This window comes from Protopterus annectens, chromosome 2.part2 (assembly GCF_019279795.1).
Source record: "Protopterus annectens isolate FY-2018-M chromosome 2.part2, PAN1.0, whole genome shotgun sequence".
Classification (NCBI taxonomy): Eukaryota; Metazoa; Chordata; order Ceratodontiformes; family Protopteridae; genus Protopterus; species Protopterus annectens.
The window spans coordinates 114,682,372-114,698,114 of NC_056730.1; the positions used below are offsets into that span (position 1 = coordinate 114,682,372).

At 39.7% G+C, this 15,743-nt stretch overlaps 1 protein-coding gene across 6 annotated transcripts in view; it reads left to right on the plus strand.

The window, feature by feature from the left end:
• Positions 1–15,743, plus strand: part of SETD9 (SET domain containing 9) — a 437,944-nt gene that overhangs the window by 268,743 nt on the left and 153,458 nt on the right. For all 6 annotated transcript variants that reach the window (XM_044063793.1, XM_044063792.1, XM_044063791.1 and 3 more), the window contains exon 5: positions 536–651. In XM_044063793.1, the coding sequence (XP_043919728.1) occupies positions 536–651 (116 nt within the window). The remainder of the gene's footprint in view (positions 1–535; positions 652–15,743) is intronic.

The following is a 15,743-nucleotide window of genomic DNA, read 5'->3' on the forward strand; positions in this document are numbered from 1 at the left end:
GAAATAGTAAACTCACCCTTGGTCTAACCTCCATGTCACTGATAGACAAAGACCGATGTTACATGGGAACACAACTGGGTTGGGTTGTGTGGCTAGGCGTAAAAAGCCCCTGCTAGTCATTAGCTTGGTTTATACCTATGAACCTGTCAGATATAGTTTGGACATGTATTAAGCTTATTCAGCAAGTGTGAAGAATTTAGTATGATTGTTTTGAAACCAGCTTGTTTTGGTTATATTGGTATTCATATAAAGTCATTAATATACAAATATTTTTTCTCATATTTTATATGCATGTACATTTTCATATTTTCAACAAATGACATTTTAAGATCACGTATGTAATTATATTAGAATGTAGGAAAGGCTTTATGTTGTATGTATGTTTAGATTCATTTATGTTTGTTTTATCAGGTTAATATGTATTAATGTGACACTGGCTCTTACACAGTAGAATTCTGAGTTGCTGCTGTTATAATCATAGTTGCATAAATCTTTTTATTTTATTTTCATTCATTAATATTTAAAATATTTTCAGATCTTGCAGTGGAAGGGACAGACTAGGACCTTGTAAATTAAGTGATGACACTTGGTTGAGCCCTTTTCCTGTGAACCCACTCGCCGTAGGTCAATATGTTAACAACTGCTCAAATGGTAAGTTAACAGTTATGTTTTTAGCAGCCCTTTTAAAATTTCACTTTACTTTCATTTCTACTTAATATAATTATTTCAGAATTATTTGAATGCTAGAATGATTATTATTTTATGATTATTGCTCTCAGAATTTGAGGGGTATATGATCAAAGTTTTATTTATGTAGAGACTTCCAAGATGGCTACATATTGAGTAACAGCTTAATTTCAGCTCTCTGTGTGAAATGGAGGAAGCATTAAGATATTCAGATGAAGCAAGAAATCTGCAAAAATCAGAGGTTGAAATGAAGAAAACGCTGGCTGAATATGAGATTGCTCAAATGATTTTTCAAAAATAGAATTAGAGGAGACAGCACATAAGGAAAACGTGGCATTTTCTCTTGTACCAGGGAAGCTGGTGGGTACAGACAGCATTAATTTTATGAAAAAAACAAATAAGCAGCTGGGCTGGTATTACACAGCAGGAATTGTTAACTGAAAGGGCACATTGTGTGTATGCTACAAAGCTGGCCATGAGAAAGCAACCTAGACCTTTAATAGTAAAAATGCAATCCTACCAGCAGAAGGACAAAAATGTGGCAGAAGAACAAAGTACTAAAAGTGTGAGACGGTATAGTGTTTGTGAAAATAGCTCATTATATACCAGGCAGAAGATGACTAAATGTATTCCACTAATCAGGGGAATGTCAAGAAGCAGGTGTTAAATTTAAGCTGCTGTACCCAGCTATTTTAAGAATATTTATTCCTGGAGGCACATAATCATCTTTTTATTGCAGAGCATGCTAAGGAAGAAAAACAGAACTTTGTCCAACAAAATGTGAGTTATGAAACAGAAGGAAATTCTGTTTCTTGTTCTTCTGGTAATAAAGATCACAGAGAGACTGTGCCAGTGAAAACCTTTCCAGTGTTTCAATGGAAAATGCTTGAGAGACAGAAAAAAGCACACAAGTTGACTAGAAGAATCAGGAGTATGTTGAAAATGAAGCAGATACTGGATTTGGGAAATGAAGATCAACAGGAATAAAACTAGCAACTCAGAAATTGATAAATAAATGTGGGATTACAAATCATTAATTATATTTGTGAAACATGACAAAACAAGAAAACCTGGCAGTATTGAACTTCTTTGACTTCTTAGACATGTAGGGAACTTTAAAGCATTTACCCTACTTCATGCCATTAATTTTTGGAAGAATATTTAGGAAGGGGGAAATAAAGGAAAGATGGGGATGCTAAAGTAAATAGGTGCCCCTTTTTTTCTCATTGTTCAGCTTTAAGAAATGTAGGCACTGCAAAGTAAAAAAAAAAAAAGAAAATTCCTGTCAAAAGAACAGGATACAAGAGTAATGATGTGCTTTTTTTCATTCTTGTGTAGTGGAATGACTGGAAAAGCCCCTTGCCTTGATCTAGTAACATGTTTTAAGAGAAAGCAAATAGAAAAGAACATTGTTTACCATATAAATGAGTGCTTGTAGAAGCAACTCTGTATCTGTTTCTCATGCCTCCTTAGACACAGTCTCATAAAGAGCAATAAAAACAGAATGCTTGTTTCTTTCAATGGCTAGGAGATAATATTTTCTGAAAGCATTCAAGTGTTTTCCCAGTCTGGGAGAGTAATAAATATAGGACAGAACCAAACAGCACTTAGTAGAAGCACAGACTGTACCATGCATCTTAGCTGCATAACCTTCCTTTTTATTTAACCCAAGTCTGTAAGTCAGTCTGGGGCAATTGTTCCTATAAGGAGGGTAAAAACTTCAGTATTTGAAGATGTACATAGTTTTGTATGTTACTATTAAGTTAGTAAGTTTTAGGGGAGTATTGGGGGTGTGTTTGAATTTTTTTGAAGGCTTTCCATAAAACCAAAAAAAAATATATGACAGCAAACAACTGTGTAAAAGATTAATTTGCCAAACGTTAATGTGTGCAAGTAACACAAAAGATGGAATTAGGCACTTAACAAAAAAGCTGTTACACATAAAAGGTGGGAATAATAACTTTTTAACATAACACTTTCTATATTATCTTTAAATGTAAATGGTGTCACAGATATATACAAAAAGAAAGGGTAGTAAACTATATTAAAAATGCAGAATGCAAATAGTTATGCTACATGAAAAACGTTGGGAAAGAACTGAACTGAACATGTGAATTTGATAAAGAAATGTTTTCAGGATGGTTATTCAGCAGAATACCAGGGACAAAGAAAAACAGGAGTTGTCTTTCGGCTTATCCCGGTTAGGGGTCGCCACAGTGGAACTCTGGTCTGCTAATGTTTGGTAGTGGATTTTTACGTGCCGAGTTACCAGCCCTGATGCACAACCTTCAATGAAGGCACGCTCATTCACGCATGTCTCCACACAGAAGACGCTGTAGCTGAGAATTGAACGGGACAATGTCTTGCTGTGAGGCAAGAATGCTACTGCAGCACCACTACCGCAGACAAAGAAAAACAGGAGTACTTATATTAATTGCTTGAGGCCCTCTAGTAGTGATAGAAGAGGATAAAAAGATAATGATAGATTTGTAGTACTAGGGGCTACTGACAAGGGAGGAGGATTACACTGGCATGTATTTATATTCCACCGAAAACTGCTATAATGCAGCTTAAGAAAATTCTGGGATACAACAGCTTTCAGCAGGGAATATTATTTATAGGTGGGGACTGGAATTGGATTTACAACAGTGAAGATGTATCTGGCGGGGCCAGAAGGGAAAATAACAAAAGATGGTAGATTTTTGAGGAAATTTATGAAAATATTTGGCATGGAAGATGTGAATTCAGTAGTAGGAGTTTGGAGTGAATTTATATATTCTTCTCCAAGATACAAAACTGGTCTAGTCTAGACAGAACATATATTTCACAGGAACACGTGCATTTAATTAAAAGTTTTAATACATATCAAATAACTACATATCATGTGCCAGTAAAAACTAAAATAAAAATGCAGGTTAATGAAATAAAAATGTGACACTGGCGCTTTCCCACCTATCTATTGAAAAGAGAGGAATTTAAGGAATGGGTAGTGGAAATTATTCAGGAGTTCCTAGATAAGATAGAAACTTCTGAAAATATAGCTAGTGATTGGGATAAAATTAAAGTGGAGTTTAAAAAATAGGGTGGAAATGAAAGAAAGAGAGGTATGGTTAAGAAGTAACAAGAATTATTTAGAGGGGCTGACAAAGATTAAAGTCTTGCAGAATAGGGGGAATCTCACAGAACAAGAAGAGGAGCAGTTGCAGAATGCTAAACAGAAACTAAGGGATTACCTCTGTAATATGCATGGGTTTTCAAAGATTGATGTTAAGCAACTGATTTTGATATTAACTCCAGAGAACAACATTTTTAGCACAACGACTCGGGTAACAGAAAGTTGAAAGGGTTTTCACCAAGCTTAGGGAGCCTATAATAAGGAAGATAGCAAGGGGTCCTATAGAAGAATCAGAAGTATTTTTGAAATTCTATGAAAGTCTGTATAAAGCAGAGAAATATGGAAATCAAGAAAAGGAACAGATGGAAATGTTTATGGATGAATTAAATATGCCAAGGTTAGAGGTAATTGATGCTCAATTACTAACACTTAGGATAGGAGGAGATGAGATAAGAATTGTAATGTATAACAAATCCACAGGAAAGTCCACAGGAATAGATGGTATTCCTGTGAAAGTTTGGAAGCTGTGATGGACAAAAACTGATAAAGATCTGGAAGGTTTTGTTTAACAGTATTTTAAGAGGAGGAAGAGGAGAAGCACCAACATACTGGAAGAAAGAGATGGAGGCTGTAATACATAAAGAGGGTAGATGCCCATCAGGCCCATTTCAATCCTAAACCATGATTATAAAGTGTTTATGTCTATAATGGCTAAAAGAATGGCAAAGGTGATGCCAAAATTGATAGATATTGATTAATGTGGTTTTGTGGAGGGGAGGCAAGCATTTGACAGCATTAGCAGAACATTGATGATCCAGAGGGAAGTAGAAACTGTCATTGGTGGGTCTTGATGCAGAGAAAGCTGGGAGTTTATAAGCAGGGCAATGGAAGCATTTGCATTCCCTGATAACATTATAAAGTTGATTAGGAGGATGTATGACAGATCAGAGGCAAAAAATTAAAGTGGGTGGGATCCTCTCTGATCTCTGCTTGAGCAGAGGAACCAGGAAGGGGTATCCTCTCTCCCCTTTGTTATTTCCATTATATTTAGAACCACTGGCAAGGAAAATAAGGGACTCAGAAATTCAAGGATATAATTGGTATGGTAATCAAGAAAAGCTGGCACTGTTTGCAAATGACATTATTTTATACCTGACAAAACCAGAAAGAGACATTACAGTGTTGTTGAACATATTGAGATGGTTTCAGACCTTTTCGGGATGCAAAATTAATGAAGCAAAAACAAAAGCAATAGTGGTAAGTTATGCATACCCACATATGAACTGGTTCAGCAATATCCTTATTTATGGGGACATGATAAAATGAAGTATTTAGGAGTATGGATTAAAAATTATACTGGTGTGCCAGTTAAGGATATGTGGAAAAGAAACTAAACAAAAGATAATACAAAAGCTGAGAAAATGGAAGCTCTCTTATATAGATATTGATAGTAAGATACAAGCAGTTAAAATGTTTTAGTCCCTTTAGTGTTATACACTATTAAGGCATATTTTTAACAACCAGAGAAGTTGTGGATAGCAATTAACAAAGAGCTGAAGGAATTTATCTGGGAGGGGAAGACGGCAAGAGATAAGTGGAATAAGGTTATTCTTCCAGTAGTACAGGGAGGATTGGATATTACCTGAGTTGAATGGGTATTGCAGCGCAACACAGTTAAGGCTCCTATACACAGCACAAGCAGAAAACTATAATTCAAAGTGGAAAGAGATGATGATGAAATGGGGGGGGGGAGCTCAAGTAATGGAGAAACTTGGATTTTGGATGCAGATCTTTAAGGAGAACAATAATCATGCAGAATATTATATTCATAAAGTAGCAGAAGGTCTTCTAAGAACTGAGATAACATGGGAGTGGAGAATGGAGATTCTGGAGATAGGGATGACTGTAATTAGGGATACAGGCAATAGGCAAGAGGGGGCGGGAATGTATTGCAGAAAACTAGCAAACGAACCAAGGTACTGGGAGCAAATAACTAGAGAGAGAAAGGTAATAGAATGGGAAGATGCTAAGAGCTTATTTGTACTGCAGGCTAAAGATTGCCTTCCATATCAAGGACTGATATCAGAGTATAGGCAAAGAGAAAAAAATAGGGGGATCCTAAACAAAAGACCAGCACTGGTAGAGGTTTTAGTAGAATCTAGAAAAGAAGTTGTCATTAAGAAAGAAATAATTAGTAGAATGTATAAAATATTGCATGATAACTATAAGAATCAATCAGAGGAGCGTAGGAAGGACTGGGAAGAGAGATTAGATAAGCAGTTCACAAAGAAACAATTGGGGATATATGTATGTCTCCCAAATATGCAAGAAAATCTTGATGATTTTGGATCTCTGCCTGGAAGTACTTGCATAGGTATTTGTATACCCCAAGCAGACTTCAAATCATTTTTCTTCAGTTAGACAGCAAGTGTTTGAGGTATGATGGGGCAGAAAGAGGTAAATGAGAACATTATTTTCTGAGAGTGTAATGACTTGGTAGACTTTAAAGATTCCCTGCAGACTGCTGTGTTGGAGATGCTGGGTGAGCAAGTTGGAGTGACTAAGGAAATTATTTTTTGAGCTACGATACAAGTTCGGAATTGCCTAGACATAGTAAGGCCTTACTGAGTCTAATTATTTTGGCTGCCAAAAAAGCAAGTACTAGAAAATGGAAATCAAAGTCTAAACCAACTTTACCAGAAGTAGGGAAGAGTTAAAACAACTGGAACTGGGGTCTTAGGGTAGGAGCAAATTATATAGGAAAAAATGGGAACAGTGGGATCAATACATGCAGAGGAGGAATGAGGTTTAAAAATTTTATGCTCAACTTCTGAGAGACTTGCTTGGCTACAATCATCTGCATTAGAAGCTGAAGTTAAGTTAAACTTGCAGTAGTGTATTTTAGTCTTCTGTTAAGTACAAACTTGAAGTTTTAAAAGTACTGTATTTCATTTTTACTGTTTCCTAATTGTGTGTTTCATTGAATAGTGTGCTGTGTGTGTCTCTGCAGTTAGTTCCTCACCCACCCTCCCTGTTCCTGTGTTGGTGGCTCTGGAATTGCCTGCCCCTCCTGTAAGTCTGTATTAGAACACTCCTCCTGGGTCCATCTCATTTGCTCACTTAACCGAGTACAATGAGATCATATTCTGAGTCTAGTGTTCACAGTACTTAATACAGAGAGAAGATTTGAGAAGGCCAACCTACTTAGGTTCTTCCTTCCTCTCTCCTTGCACTTAAAAAAAATTGTTTGCACTTTATTCATCTGCTTTTACTGTATTTGTGTTTCCTCCTTTATTTTGCTTTTCTTAAAAGTACTTAATTTTATTTATTCTGCTGCATTTATTACTGGTTAGTAGTAGCTTGATTAAATTATAACTGTTATTCTGAGTCTTTTGGTTTAAGCACTTGGGCTTCATACAGGTTGTTTTACATTAAGAAGGTTTGTGGTCTACATTGTTGTGGCAGGACAGGTAGCTTACATCCTTCTAAGCTGGGAATTGCTGATTGAAGGCCCAGTGTCTGCTATTCTAAAAGTGTATTAGTTCTGGCTTAAGCACTTGGGCTTCAGGCCAGTTATTCTACATTAAGAGGGTTTGTGGTCTGCACTCTTGTGGGAGGAGAGGATGGATTCTGCCCTTCTGAGCTGGGAATTTCTGGTCACAGGCTTATTGTGCCTGCTTATTTGAACTGTTTCTTTCTGAAATTGGTGCGCCTTGTTGCTGTACCATAGACCAAATTCAGGCCTGCTGAATCTAGCTTTGTTTGTATAACTTGAGCACTGATCCAGGCCATCTTTTTTTTGGAGAAGGTTCCACTGTACCCTATTAGCAGGAGTGTGCAGTTAGAACTTGTCTGATTGAAGACTGATGGAACACGGCTCAGTTTTGCGCTTTTTTTCTGGTGAATTGGGTAACTTGTTTAAATCAGTTTGTTCGTTTTCTATTGTTAAATGCACTTTACTCATCTGCTTTTACTGTATTTGTGTTTCTCCTACTTTATTACTAGGGGCATTGACTACAACTCTGATATGCGATATATAACAATAAGTATCCTTTTCTGTGCATTTAAAGTGTTTTTTGATTGTGTCTGCTTTATTTTCTGAAAATAAATAAATAAATAAATAAAAAACAAAAAAATATACTTGTTTCCCACCTTTCTACGCTAGTATAGTCCAGTTTTCAGGTTAGTGCTGAATTCAGGGTTGTGTTACAAATCGCTGTGTTTGCCCATACCTTACTTGGATGGAAGGAAGTTTCTCTGTTCACCTACCAGAGATGGGAGCTTTGAGCAGCCTATCTGTCCCTGGAGGAGTGGTTTCAACCCAGAAATTAGTAGTTTACTGGCCATTTTGGGCTAATTTCTATCTCTTTCATTTCCCTGCTATAAATACCGCATTTGCCCAGTTTTGCATGCCGGGCAGCGCCAGTTAGCTAGGGTATAACTATTTTCGGCTCCACAAAGTGTCCTGCTCAATTTTTCCCTTGAAACTAGACAAACTTTCAACTAAAGCACTCAAGCCATTCATTTCTCAGCCCAGCACTTGCTCAAAACTCATAGCAAGCACTTATAAACCCTAGCACGAGACCCTCCTGTACTGTACAGAAGGACAAGGCTCTCTGTTCGACCTTACCAGCCATCCAGTAAAACAGTTCACTGTACCTATCCAGGCATGTCCAAAGGGCAGTTTCAGCTGTACTCTGCAGTCCAACTGGTGAATCTAGGCATTTTGAGGTAACGTTACAACTGCCACATGTACATAGACAACCTTCTCCTCTTACCACCAAACACTAATACATGCAAGAGATGCAATTATACAGCCAAACTGGAGGCTAACGTGTCTCAACCCACAACTGGATCAGACAGTCAAGAGGAGAAAGGAAATACTTGCATCACACCACCAGTCTCACATAGACCCATTAAAACAGCACCAGCAAAAAACACACATAAATACATGAAAACATTCTAGGAGGCTCTAAATAAAAATCTGCAAAAGCAACAGAGACCGCCAAAGCAAACATCCAAACAACCTCCACCCCCAACACAAACCATAAAACAAATACTTCACAAAACCAGTGTGCCATGCAATCACAGCCCTTAAGGCATAATAACATACCCAACAAACTAGTAATTGGTGACTGTATAGTCAGGCACACTGACGTCCCACTCACTAGGCTGAATAAGAAGAAGGTTACTGTTAGCTGCCTGTCGGGTGCCAGGATCTGCCACACAACACAACCACTCAGGTCACTCCAGAACAAGTACAAATATGACTCTGTCATTGTCCATGTTGGTGTGAATGACCTGAGCTGTACCTCCCTGGACTACATGAAAAGAGACATAGAAAAGCTCTCTGATCACATAGCCCAGGCTGTTATGACCCTGACCTTGAGTAGCATCCTGCCCTCACCAAGAATGATACCATGGTATAAAGAAAAAAATTCTCGATTTCAACAATTGGCTAAGTTTCTAGTGTCATTCAAAGGGAATCCAGTGTCTGTCCACCTGGAATGACTTGCTCGACAAGCCACGCTGCTTCGCTAGAGATGGCTTGCACCTGTCACCCTTAGGCTTTCGAATACTGGCCAGGCTCTTGCCACTCCCATAGTGCCTTTTTTAGGCAATGCTCAAAAGACAAACTCACCGCTGTAAATAGCACAAGTAACAAAAAACTGAGGGTAATGGTACTCAATGCCAGAAGTCTAAACCTCAAAATGCATGCACTCGAGGCAGTCCTCAGTATGGAGAAAATTGATATATGTGCAGTAACAGAAACCTGGTTTAAGGCTCCAGAGAGCATCTCAGCACTACCAGGCTACAACTCATACTATACATTTCGGCCATAGAATCCTAACCGAAATACAAAAGGTGGGGGCGTATCCATATTCATCAAGGATTACCACATCTCCAGGTTAGTGGCACAGCACGATGCTTCAGAGATCATCCACGTGCAACTAACAATGAGCAAAACTGCAATTCAAATTGTAGCTTGCTACAGATCACCCACCATGTCCCAGGACCCCCATTCCGCATTTCTGGAAACACTGGGAAACGTAAAGGTCCTACCAAACACCCTAATATTGGGTGATTTCAATTACCCAAACATTATTTATTTTACATTTGTTAACCGGTGGTGTCTGACTGAGCCGAAAAGGCCCTTTTTCAGCAGAGGCCCAGGGAGAAAAGCTCCACAAAGAAAAATTACAGCCACATTTAGTTATTTAGACATGATCAGTATACACACAAATTACAGGAGACATGTTTTTACAGTGGTATGCGGCACATAAACAGTTACAGTGGAGAGAACAAACAAAAAAATATTAATTTTAAAAATAAAGGTAATTAATAGATTTGTGGTGTACAGCTGAAATTTGGAACATGGATAGAATACATACATAGTACACAGGTACAGTACATACATTGTAGATTAGCCAGCGTTTGTGAGTAAGATTGAAAACTATTATCAAGTGCTCTAGATTTTGTATGTATGTGTTATCCGCTTTCACTAGCCTGGGGAGCAATCATGGCACTGCCAACTTTCCTTGAGATGTTGCCTGATGAGGTCTTTAAAGGAAGCTGATGTGTTTTGAATGCTTGTAGGGACAGAGTTCCATTTTATAGCCACTGAACTACTATATAGTGCATCTCCAAAGCTATTGTAGCTGTTGGTGACTTCTAGTGGTAGTTTGCTTGATGATCTAATAGGCCTTTTGGCTGAGTGATGTTGTACTAGGTTTTTGAGGACAGGACACTTATTGGGGAGGTAATAGATAGAATAACAGAGGCAGAGCTGATTATAGGTTAGGAGGTTGGGCAGTTCAAGCCAGTGGAGCTGTCTCAAAGCAGTACAGTGATGAGTTCTATATGAGCAATTTGCAGCAAAGTGGACAATTCTGTTATAGCAGGCTGCCATTTTGCTTAGTTCAGTTTTGTTGAGATTAGTCAGAGTGGGAGATGCACAGAGTAAGGTGGATAGAAGTTGGGAGCGAGCAATGGCTGATCTTGTGTTGTTGGTAAGAAATGGTTTGATACGGTAGAGCGACCCCAATTTGGCATGTACTTTTTTAATAGTTAAGTTGAGATGACTATCAAATTTTAGGTGGGAGTCTATGGTTATTCCCAATAGCTTAGCCTGTGCCACTGGAGCAATTGGAGTAGCATTAGTGGAGTAGATAGTGAATTGATTTAGTGTTTTTGTTAGAACCGGTTATAATCATAAGCTGAGTTTTCTTTGGATTGAGGATAAGTTGGGCTTTGGTAAGGTAGTTTTCAACGTCAGAGAATGCTAGTTGAGTTGTTTGCAGGAGGGTGGGAATGTTTTGTGCAGCACAGATTAAGGTAGTGTCATCTGCATACTGAATTATAGATGCATGCTGTGTGGAGGTATGGAGGTCATTTGTGAAGACTGTGAATAGTAGTGGTCCTAAGATAGAACCCTGTGGGACTCCTATAGTTATCGGCAGCTGAGGAGAGAGAGAATTTTCCCATTTCACAGCTTGGTACCTGTCAGTTAAGTAGCTTTGGAACCAGGTAAGAGTGGAATTTGATAGATGATATTCGTTTAGTTTGTTTAGCAGGATTTGGTGCGAGACTGTGTCAAATGCTTTGGACATATCCAAAAAAAGAGTTGACACTTGTAGGCCTTCACTTTTGAGATGGTTTACCGTGTCTATGAAGCAGAGGAGGGCTGTAGTGGTACTATGGGCAGGTCTGAAACCATGCTGAGTAGGTGACAAGATGTTGCTGTCCAGGAGATAGTTTAGCATCTGAGTATGGATGCATTTTTCTAGGATTTTGGCCAGGGGGGAGAGTTAAAGCAATGGGTCTGTAGTTAAGTTCAGTGGAGGTCCCGCCTTTATGTATGGGTGTAACATAGGATATTTTCCAGAGTTTGGGCACATAGTTTTCAACAATTGATCTGTTTATGAGAGTGGAGACTGGGATAGCAATAGCATCTTCTGTGAGTTTCAAGAAATAGCTGGGGAGTAGGTTGGCTGCTGTTGATGAGGTTTTTAGTTTGGAGAGCATGTTTTTGATTGAAGTGGTGGAAACTGTTTTGAGGGTAAAGCTTGTATTAGTGTTATTTGTGTTGGGGGGGATAGTGAGGAAGGAACTGTCCTGTGATACTAAGAATAGAATTGAGTTCACAAACTGGGAGTTGAATTGTGTTTCGATGGGAACTTTAGTGTCAGGGGTGGTTGGTTTGGGGGTAGCCTTTTGGGTGGATTTTAGTAGCTAGTTTACATTTTTCCAAAAATTTTGCGGGTTGTGTTGGTATTTAGTTTGTAATGTTGTGTAGTAGGATTTTTTTGTCCAGCCTAATGCATTTTTTTGCACAGTTGCGCAGTTCTTGGTACTTAGTTAAGCTTTGTGTTTCTTTGTTTTTTTGATAGTAAAGCCAGGCAGTGTCTCTGGACTTGAGGATTTGTTGAGCCAGGGGTTTGTAGAGGTTCTAACCTTGATTTTACACAATGGAGCGACAGTGTCTAGGTGTTGTAGAAATGTTTTGTTGAAATATGCTACAGCCTGGTCAAGTGGGAGGGTTTTTAGGGGGGGTCCAGTCACAGTTAGAGTAAAGTGTTGAGGACCTCAGGAGAGAATTTTTTTGTGTTTCTAGTGGATATATAGTTAGTGGTTTTGCATATGCTTGTTCTACTACGTATAAAGTATATTATGTTGTGGTCACTTAAGGTGTCTGGGAGACTGCCTGTGTGATGGTACAACATGGGGTTGTTAGTTAGGACCCAGTCAAGGATGGACTCCCTTTTAGATTTTTTTTCATCTAGTTGGAATTTGGACTAGCTGCTGTTAGCCATGGAGATTTATACTTGGTGGTTCTGATATACAGGTGAACCAATCTAGGTTGAAGTCCCCCAGAATAAGGGTTTCTTGTGAGTATGTGGAAGAACACCAGGATAAGAAGTCTTCAAGGCTAGCAGGTGTATTACCAGGTGAAATATAGATCACAATTGTGGTAATGACCTTTTTAGGGTGAAGATGAAGTTGTGAGATAAGTATGTCCCAATTATTGGGGGAGGGGTAGGAGTTTGGTAATTGATGGACAGTTAAGTTTGACTTGTACAGTAACATTAACATTAACTGGGAGAACTACTAAAGTACTAACTCCCTTGCCCAACATTTCCTAGAATTTTAAACTCAAACGCCCTGGTTCAACTGGTCAACACTCCCACCAGAGGTGACAACATATTGGATCTGGTCATCATCAACATGGGCGACCGGTGTTCCACACTGGAGGTCAACCCCTTGCTGGTTAGATCTGACCATAAACAAATCACTTTGGATATCCAAATTCCGCTCCCACCCCCAGACAAGGAAACCACTGTGAAAAACTTTTCAAAAGCAAACTTCACATTACTTAAGACCGATGTGAAAAGTTTCAAATCCCCCATGCTAAAGGATAACGCTGTCCAAGCTGCAAAATCCTTTACTAATGCATTCTATGGGCACCTACAGAAATGCATGGATCGTGCTATCCCAAGCAAAACCAAGACTCACTCCTCCAAGAAAAGGAAACCAGTCTGGTGGATTCCTGCCATAAACAAGCTATACAATAGAAGGAGGAAACAAGTACAAAAGAGTAAAATCCCAAGAAGGGAAGACATCCCTGATCAGTATCAGCAAGATACTACGATCCCTCATAAAGTCATCCAAGGCGAACTTCGAAAGAAAAATTGCCAAGGACTCCAAAGATAACTACAAGGCATTCTTTAGCTATGTCAAGAATCTAAGTGGCAATGCTCAGATCTGCTCAGAGATTGTGCAGAATGGCACAAAATACAGTGAACCGACTGATATCACCAACATCCTGGCAGACAGGTTCAGCGCAAACTTCACCCCCCTCTCACCCCCAAAATTCCCATAACCATGGCAGAAAATTGTAGAGTCCCTCAAATCATAGACACTCAGGTTAAAACAGCCCTCTCCAAAGCCAAAAACACAGCATCAGTGGGACTGGACGGTGTCCCAGGCTGCGTCCTACACGAGCTCAAATACGAACTAAACCCTCATCTAAACACACTGTTCAAACTCAGCCTCTCCACAGACTACGTACCCATAGAATGGCACACAGCAATGGTTATTCCGCTCCACAAAGGTGGAGCCACAACAAAACCCTGGAATTATCGTCTTATAAGCCTGACTAGCTTGGTCTGCAAGACCAAGACATTGGGAACCTCCAAACACTGGACCCTACCCAGTTCGGCTTTAAGGGTCGATCATGCCTCCTAAACCTAGTGAACGTCTTTGAGACAGTTACCAAGGCTATAGATGAGGGAAAGGTGGTACACACAGCCTACCTATACCTTGCAAAGGCCTTCGACACCGTTCCCCATTCTGGTATTATAGACAAGCTCACCAGCCTGAACATAAACCCCTATGTCACAAGATGGGTTGCCAGCTGGCTCATGGACAGACCCCACATGAGAGTTGCAGTAGCTAGGTCTGACTCTAAACCGGTTACAAGTGGCGTTCTCCAGGGCTCAGTCCTAGGACCCCTCCTGTTCAGTATATACTTCTCAGAGGTACAGGCAAGCACAGGAGGACTATGACTGATCAAGTTCGCAGATGACTGCAAACTAGAGGCTATAATTGACTCTCCAGTTGACACAGACATCCTCCAAAAGGGTCTCACTGAGACGGACACCTGGTGCCAAAATCATGGCCACAAGCTAAATGCCAAAAATTTCATAGTCATCCCCTTTGGAAAAAACAAAGTACCCACAAACTACCACATAGGTGGTAGTCCCCTAAATACGGAAGACGTAATAAGGGATCTGGGGACCCAAGTAGATAGTAATCTCACTTTTGATAATCACATTGCCAAAGTGGTTAGAAAATCCTTCTACGTGGCCCACCCAATCACAAAAGGGTTTACATCCAGATCAAAAGAGGTCATTGTGCCCTTCTACTCATGACTCATCAGACCCATCATAGAGTACAACGCCCCATTTGGGATGTACCTTACACGTCACCTGCAACAACTGGAAAGACCACAGAAGTACCTCACCAAGAGGATCACTGGCCTCAAACAGATGCCCTATGCAGCTTGACTGAAGAAACTCCAGCTGTACCTGGTTGCATACCGCCTACTCAGAGGTGATCGCTGCCTGATATTCAAGGCCATGTCCAACCCAGAATTGATGGACATGCTCCACCTAAAGAAAACCTTATCCCCTCAAGCCACCAGCTCTAGGGATCTAAACCTCACCACAACAATAAACAGGATGTGCTGGAGGGATAGATTCCTGTCCCAGAGACTTCCCATGCTTTGGAACACGATTCCAATCTACATTAGGCAGAGCTCCTCGCTAACACTCTTCAAAAGAAACCTTGATGAGTGGATGGGAAACAGAACGTTTACCCCGGGGATCACTTCTGTGGCTCTGCTGGACAGAGGCACAGGGAACTAATCTAAGGGGGCGGCAAAAGCCAACACATTCTGGCTAGGGCTTATAAATGCATTCAGGCAGATAACCTAGTACCTACCTATGAACCTAAGAAGGCAGGATTTGAATGAGCTATGTAATGGTTGACTTACTATGACTGGATATGTTAAAAATGATGTATAATGTTTGCAGCTATAGTTGTGTCGCACGGTTTGGAATGTATAATGTTTGCAACTGAGATTGTGTCACAATGGTTTATTGTCATTTATATGAATGTAACACAGCCTATGTCATACATGATCATTTAATAAAGATGTTTCTTGTTTTAAAAAAAGCCTCTCTGGAAGCTGTGGTTAAATAGAAATCCTAGTGGGGCTGACTGGTCATGCTTCAAGCTATTTAAGAGGCATCCTGGTATATTGTCAGGACCCAATGAGGCAGTGTTTTTAGTTTTAGAGAGCGCAATGACAACCTTCTCTTTTGTGATAACTGGTAGAGGAGTGGTGGAAAGTATTTCCTAGTTAGTAACAGGAGGTGAT